This window comes from Gavialis gangeticus, unplaced genomic scaffold (assembly GCF_001723915.1).
Source record: "Gavialis gangeticus isolate Ggan-Ray unplaced genomic scaffold, GavGan_comp1, whole genome shotgun sequence".
Classification (NCBI taxonomy): domain Eukaryota; kingdom Metazoa; phylum Chordata; order Crocodylia; family Gavialidae; genus Gavialis; species Gavialis gangeticus.
Genome location: NW_017729030.1, coordinates 40,581,101 through 40,589,195, shown reverse-complemented (window position 1 = coordinate 40,589,195; position 8,095 = coordinate 40,581,101). Strand labels below are relative to the sequence as shown.

Genomic DNA, 8,095 nt, shown 5'->3' with positions numbered 1-8,095 from the left:
CCCCCCAAAATGAAAAGAAAACTCTTCAGGTTTCTAAACTTCAACTACCTCCTTTCCTGACTTCTATTTTAAAATGGATCCATATTTTTACCATCAAGCACAAGTCACAGAAAGAAAATATTGAGAGAGACAATTTTTGAGTATTTACTGCCTAATTTGAACTAGAGTGTGATAAAACCATTTCCCACATGGGTTTATGGAAAAGCCTCAAATCTGAGTGATTTTAAAGGAGTTTTAACATTCTGTGAAAGATTTCTTCTTTTTCTCCCTTTCTCTTACTAGGTACTTGTCTCTAAATCTTCATCCATACTTTTAAGATTCTGTAAACATTTTTATATATTTTTGTTACTAACTTAAAGACAGTCTATGGCACTAAGTATATCTGTCTTTGTATCTAAGTCTATCTTAGAATCATGGAAAATTAGGGCTGGAAATCTTAGTGTCATAGATACTGTTAGAGCCAAGGACTTTTTCTAGGGGCACGTGGGGTAATAACTTTTATTGAACCAACTACATGTTTGGAATAAAGTTAGAGAAGCTTTCCAATGTAATGCATGAGGCCATACCTGGTAAAGAATGCATTGCATTCAAAAGCTTTCCTAACTTTATGCCAGCTATATAGTTGGCCCAATAAAATATATCACTCAAAAATCTTTGCCTCTTGCATAATTACTAGACCATCATGGCTACAACATCACTCTAACATTACCATTGGTGGTAATTACATTTTCAAAGAGCCTTCTGATCATTTGTTCAAAATGTCAGTATTGTTTTATACAGGCAAATCCTACTTCTACTAACATCAACGGGAAAACTACTATTAGTTTCAATGAGACAATTTTGAATGCTAGTGATAAAGGTGATAAAGCAATGGAACCTAGAGTCCTCTAATAATTTACCCTTTTACAATACTTGGATTTTACAGCCATAATCACCTGACCAAGCATACCTGTATTACATTGGTTTCCATGCACATAAGAACTAACATAGGTTGACTTATAGATTGCAGATGGAGGTGTTTTCAAAACTTTCCTAGAGCTGGTGTAATCACACTGATTACTGACATTACCTGTGAGACACTAAGAACTTTCTGCATATAGGAATTCAGCATTTTAAGGCTTTTCAGGCATCTGCACCATTATTTTTACCACCAGTATTTTTTCAATGCTTATTCTTTGGATGCTACTCCATCAGTTACTCATTTGCAGCACCTAATGCTGTATTTGACCTCCAACTATTTCTACTGGCCAGCTTTATACTTGTAAAAGGCAATAAAAATAAAATAAAATAAAAATGAAATATTAGAGTCTCTATTAAGCATACCAGAGAAGTAAGATTAACAGTAGTAGAGAACTGACACATATATCAGTGGTACATTCTCACCTGGAATATTATATTCCTCTCCAATCACTGCATTTCAGAAATGGCATAGGAGAAATTGAAGGGATCCAGAGAAAAATATTTAAAGAAATGGGGAACCTTATGAGGTGAGATTGTGAAAACTGACTAGTTAGAGGTGAGACAAAACAGGCCTATAAAATTGAAGGGAGATAAAACTTTATTCTTCAGGACATAAAGTATCAATTAACTGAAAAGGAATAGAGGGAACCTTCTCTTATGAACAAGAGATCATTGTGGTATCTTATGATTGTTCATTATGGAGCTTTCTGGGACTGGCCTTTTTTTGAGAGTGACTCTAGAACCCAATGAACTATAGTCATGACTGAGTATAACAATTCCAATATTCCTGGTAGGCATTAAATAGACATAGAGTATGCCTACACTGTTAGTCATTTATGTGAGCACAGTGTAGTGCAGACATACTCTAACCATAAATTAGCTATCTCAATATCAGTAACAATTTAGTCACAGCAGTGTGGAGCTCAGAGCAGGTGTACTGCTTTAATGTTTATCCAGATTCTGGGTAGGTTTCACAGCCCATGATGAGATTCATGCTGGCATGGTTACACTGCTTATAGGGTCCTTAGCTACCTAGTTAAAGCTGAGCTCAATATGTCTGCACTGCTCTGTAGCTGCAGCAATGCCTGCAGTATAGTCAAAACTATAAAAGCCAAATCCTGAAAGATGTTAGCTAATTCCCATTACCTTCAAAATACTGAAAAGGACAGTTCATCTTCCTGCATTTGGAAGTGGTAGTTTGGCCTTTTTCCTGGCACCTCCTCTTTCCACAGGGCCTTATGGTCTTCTGCTACTGACTTCTAGGAAGGCCTTCACAGGCTTATACTCCCATGGGTCTTCTCTAGATTTTTTTACAGGGATGGTTACCGTCTGGTATAGTACCTCTTTGGGTAGGACTGCCAATTCAATCTAACTTGGCTCTAGTAGGAGTAGCTGGTCAATTATCTTTGTATGCTGCCTCTCTTTCCTTCCCACCATCACAAAATAGGGAAGAAAGAATGAGTGACAGTTCTTGCTTCAGTATTCCTCACTGGTCCAGATCCATAAAATGTTGGCTACTATTATCTGTAGTCTGTAGAGGCCCTAAATGTCAACAGCTGGAGGTACTAGGTCCGTCAGCCCCACTTACTCCAGAATAACTCTACTGAAGTTAGTAGAATTACACTAAGCATGAATTTGGCCTAAATGTCCCAAGCTGTATTCAATTCTAATTTACCCAGTTGATAAAGCATTATATTACCAGCTGAGTCAAAAAGGTCTCAAAAGTTGAAGAAAACTTCACATTTTCTCTATTTCCTCTTCCTCTCTCTTCTCCCTCCATTTTTTCCTTGTCATTTCCCTCTAATACTCTTCATTTCCCTCTAATACTCTTGTCCTCTTTCACATTGCTCTCTTAGTTGAAATGTAACTAAGCATCAGGCATCCTTATATGAGAGGAATGAGCAGTGCCTTTTAGGGCGGAGACAGAAGCACAGTTCCCCACTGTAACTGAGAACCCTTTGCAGGATCCCCTGAATCAAACAGCAGTTCAGTGTTGGTTCCAGGGGGGAGGGGAATTAGCTGCTGGCTTCCAACCTGCAGTGGGTTTCCCTTAGGGGCTCCTCTTCTCTCCCAGCCTGTCCCTGTTTTTGGAATGGAAGTGGGGGAAAGGGAGTAGAGGGAGCTCTTCTAGGGGTTTCTCAAATGGTATTGGAGGGTGAGGCAGATGACTTGGAGTCTGTCCTCCCCTGCCCCCCAGGAGGCTCCAATACACCCACTCCACCCTGCAGCGGGGGCTGACAAAACCCCAGACTCAACTCTCTCTGCTCCTTTTTCCTGCTCCCCTTCTGAAAACAGCTCAAGGCTGGGAGACAGTGCGGACAGAAGTTACAGAAGACACTATGTTTTGAAACATCTTTATCTGATCCCTCATGCAATGAGGGTTCAGATTTTCCCCCATTTTTTAAGTGATCTGCAGCTATGCACTTGTGTTTGGTCACAGCTATAAACCGCTTTCTGTGTCCAGATTGGGCGAAAATTGTCACTTCTGTCTGCGCCCTTAATTTATTCAGTCTGCTTTAATTTCAGGCTTCAAATGTTCATCATAAGCCCATTTTAAAAGATCACATAATTTTCATATTTATCAATTTATAAAACTGTTACTTGTGGATTAAAAACAGTATCACTAAAGCTTTTGGATCTATATACACATCTGGATCCAGAATTTATAGTTGCCACATGTTTATATGATGAATGAAACAAGATAGCCAATTTAAACTTCTCTAGTCTCTGGAAAAGTTCAGTCCCTGGCTGGAACTTTGAAATTCAGCTCCTGTATCACGTGCTATTACTAACCCCTGTAAATGTGAATAATATATTTGAATCTCATCATTAAACATAGAATTTGGTTTTGATTACAGCAATGAGGCTATGCACAGAGGAATGCCGAGTTCTGGGACACTCTGACCAGTGCTGGATGCCACCTTTGCCCTCTCCATCTTCTGATTACAGAAGTAACATGTTTATTCCAGGGGAGGAATTTCAGTCACAGCAACAGCTGCAGCAGCAGCAGCAACAGCAGCAGCAGCATGCACTAGAAGAAGATTCACAGGCTGCAGATGCTAGTGAGAAGAAAAAGAGCTTTTCAACCTTTGGTAAAGATTGTCAGGGTGAGGAAGATTCAGGGGACACATGTACCTCATCTCTCCTCTCTGAAATGAGCAGCGTCTTCCAGCGCTTGTTGCCTCCTTCACTGGACAACTATACAGAATGCAATGAAATGGATCGCTCAAATTCACTAGAGCGCAGGAAGGGACATTTGGCATCCAAGACTGTAAATTACCCACAAGGGGTAGCAGCATGGGCAGCCAGTACACATTTCCAAAACCCTGCAAACAACAATGGGCCTACTCTGGGGACTCACTCAAGTGCACAGCCTTCTTCTAAATGGCTTCCAGCCATGGAGGAAATTCCAGAAAACTACGAAGAAGATGATTTTGACAACGTGCTTAACCACCTCAATGATGGTAAACATGAACTAATGGATGCTAGTGAGCTGGTAGCAGAAATTAACAAGCTGCTGCAAGATGTCCGGCAGAACTAGAGGTTTTTAAAAGCATATTTTTCCATATTTATGGAAAACTGGAAAAATACCAGAATGAAAAGAACTGGCATTGCCAATTAGTTGCATTTATCATAAATGTGTCTGTGTATGTTGAATATTAAAAAAAAAAACCCTGTATTTTCATATGTACACAATGCAAGTGTGATTATCTTTATCTGTATTTTAAAAATACATTTGTACCTTATATTTATGTGTAATTTAACAAATAAATTTTATTTTTGTACTCCCATGGCAAGCATGTTTTCCTAAGTGTATATAGCTGGCACTGTTGGTGTTTGACATTCCAGATTCTTGCCACGAATGTGTATAAACAAAATGAGAGGCAGGGAAACTGTTTCCATAACTTTTTTAAAACACTCCAGATGTCACAATACAGACTTGAACCCACTGACACATTATCCAGACATTAGTATTAATAACTGATTCAACATCTTGTTGCAATGTTTCATACTTGTAATAAAGAGCTGTCTACTTCCATGAAGCCTAAAATGTTCTTTTTATTTTCATGCTTGCTCAAAGATTCATTCCCCATTTTCTTATTGCCTTAGAAGAGGAATGAGGAAGGTGGGCAACATTCACCATTTTTCCAGGCAATAGGAAAATTCCCAATGGGCAAACGATTCAACTTCCAACCTTCCAACCTTGCCAACTAAACTGAACACAATATTGTGTTGTCATCATTATGTTATGTAGCAGGGTGAACTAGCTGTGCAGGATCTCTTCACTCATTTTAAAATAGAGGCATGAAGTTAGATTAAGACCGTGGGCCCAGTTCTGACTTCACGTGCACATATTTACCATTAAGTTGCCCTAGTATAAATGACAGCAAAATTGCTCTAAGCTATTGCAGCTATATTACAGGCATCAGCTTCTACCAGTTCTGTGTTAGGGCTTTCTCTCAGATATGTTCAGACAGCAATGTAACCACATAGCCAAGCTAAATTAGCTCATGCTGAGCTCTATGACATGCTGAGTTCTACGTATGTCTATGTGGTTAGACTATTATCAATACCTGACCTACCCAATTCAAAACTAGCTTGGTATCACTATACTATAGTGCGCTCACTTCTGTCACACTTACATTTACTTTGTTTAACCTTGCTCATGGCTAATTTTTGGCAGTCACGATAACAATGGGAGTACTTCAGAAGCAAAAGAGTCCCCAGGAAGGAGAGTACCTTTTGTGTTGTACTGCTACAACCTTCTTTAGTTATGTAAAGGCAAGGGTACACAAAGCAGTCACCATGAGGTACAGGTGGGAGGATCTACCGTGAATCAGATGCTTTGTAATTACTGTCCAATTGCACATTCTTATCCAGTGTAAATGAAAACTAATCCATTTTTAGCTGCTCTGGCACTGAAAGTTTCTGTCAGTAGTTCTCTCTCAGCTGGAATGTTGGAATAGTCAGGTTCAGCATGGTTGCAGTGGTGGTCATAAAAGAGTAAATGGGAGGGATCCTTCAAAAATAAGATTTACCTCTATCGTGTTCAAATTACTACTCCTCTTATTTTCTGTTAAGTTCAAGCAACATTCCAGCATGCCCCACAGTACTGGGCTTCAGAGCTCACTCCCATATATCTAAGACCATAAGAACATAAGATATATGATACTAGGACTGAAAATCAGTCCATCTAGCCCCATATTCTATATCTCACATCCTCCAAATATTCCCCTTATCCTTATTCAACATACTTCATTGTATATTGAATCCTTATTCAATATCCTCTTCAACACGCTATGATTTTCAACAGTCCCCGTGTATATTACAGCAAATAAGACCTATAGTCTACATTTTCTGTGAGGGCAAGGTAATTCAATTGCTCATGATCTTTAATATCTGTCTCATATGGGGAGGGACCCCCAGGTTCCAGACTTCCAACTTTTAGCACAGGAGAGAGAATGCACAGATACTGTAAATGGTACTAAAAGGAGTAGGGATATTCAGAGTCAATGAAATCAAAACTAGAATTAAGAGCTCACAAACTGTTAAATCACGTTATACCACATTGATATGAAAAGTCAAAGCCTTAGGTCACTAAAATAATTGTAGTTTCCCTCCAGCTTTGTTGAAACCTGCACTTTTCAGTGAAAAACCCATCAATCTTCAAGGCAGTAATATCACACTATAATATCCTCAATAAGGGAAAAGAAGGGATACTCAGAATGTTGTCCCTATATTTCAGCCTCTTTAGACAGTATTACCTAAACCTAGTACCCAGCAATCTTCATGCAGTACTTTATCTTCATCTCATTATTCCAGTTCTGTCTATCTCTTTGCTAGTCTCATAGGAATATGGGAGCAATACACTTGGAAACTCCAAGATGTATAGTTCCGGCAACCACTTACTGACAGCAGTGTGCCCACATTATACATTACTAACTCATAGATGCTTTCAAGTGTCTTCCCTTCTCCCACTCCTTACTGCACTTAGCAAACAGAAAGAGCTATTGTTGAGCTGCTTCCGCTCTGTATAATGGAAAACCCAAGAGGTTGAAATCTAAACTCTTTTCTGTTATTTTCACATAGTAAAAAACTGAAAAACTATAATAAAAGCTCCTAATCAAGATCCCCACCCCACCCCCAGTTAAGGACAAACTTCCTTCATATGAACATTTATACAACATTGTTTTCTTCATTTGGAGATGAGACAATTTCACACTTGAGGAACAGAGCAGAGTTATAAGGTCTATCCCATGCCTGCCTCCTCAGAAGTCTTCCAGGAGCTGAGACAGAGCACTGGTGTTTAAGACCCCTTTTCAGCCCTTCACAAGCACCTCCAATGTAAACCCATAGCAGCTAATTTTTTAAAAACTAAGCAAGTAAATAAACTTGAGTTCAGGACCTAGTAGATGTATTTATTTGGAGAACTGAACACATATCCTAAATAATTTCAAGGATTTCTTAGGGTAATATCTTTTATTGGACCACCTATGTAGTTGGGATAGAGCAGGGCCAGACAGAATACAGCACACAGGCTAGATCCAGCCCACCAGGCACTTTCATCTGGCATGTGGGCCCCCACCAATGAATTCTACCCTGCCCAGCCCTTCTGCCCATGAGGGTGGGAGTGAGATGCTCATGTATACATACATCCCCCAACATAACTATTGTGCCTTGCTCCCACCCTCATAGGCAGAAGGGCCCAGCCTAGCCAGCGGCATCTTCCAGGTTGGAATGCTGCTGTCATTGCTATAGCCACCCCAGGTGACCTGCTTGGCTTCCCCAGTGCCTTGCCCTCTCTGGGCAACACGTAGAAGCAGTGGGAGTTGGGGTGCAGCAGAGGTAGGGGGGAGCTGCAGCTGGTTGGGGGTAGGGAGCATGGGGTTGGGTTGGTGGCAGCATGGAGCCCGCACCCAGGGAAGCAGTGGGAGTGTGGAACTCGGTTGGGCAGGGTGTGGGTGTGAGGGAGGGTGGCAAACCATACCCAGGCAGGCAGATATGCAGCCCAGAAGCAAGGGACTGCAGGCTGCTTAGCTAAGCCCCGGCTGAGAAGGCAGGCGGGTCATCAGCCGCAGGGGGGGACACCCATGGGAAGTTGCAGGGTCCCATAACCAGATAGAGTGGGATTTAG

General features: G+C 40.6%; 1 protein-coding gene and 1 long non-coding RNA gene across 5 annotated transcripts in view; one reads left to right on the top strand and one right to left on the bottom strand.

Moving 5' to 3' along the window:
* PCDH18 (protocadherin 18) overlaps nt 1-4,999 on the top strand; it is a 22,245-nt gene extending 17,246 nt beyond the window's left edge. For both annotated transcript variants that reach the window (XM_019522095.1, XM_019522096.1), the window contains exon 4: nt 3,819-4,999. In XM_019522095.1, coding sequence (XP_019377640.1) covers nt 3,819-4,501 — 683 coding nt within the window. In that variant the 3' untranslated portion in view covers nt 4,502-4,999. The remainder of the gene's footprint in view (nt 1-3,818) is intronic.
* The window catches only part of LOC109301157, a 102,409-nt gene that overhangs the window by 65,162 nt on the left and 29,152 nt on the right, over nt 1-8,095 (bottom strand). The window lies entirely within an intron of this gene.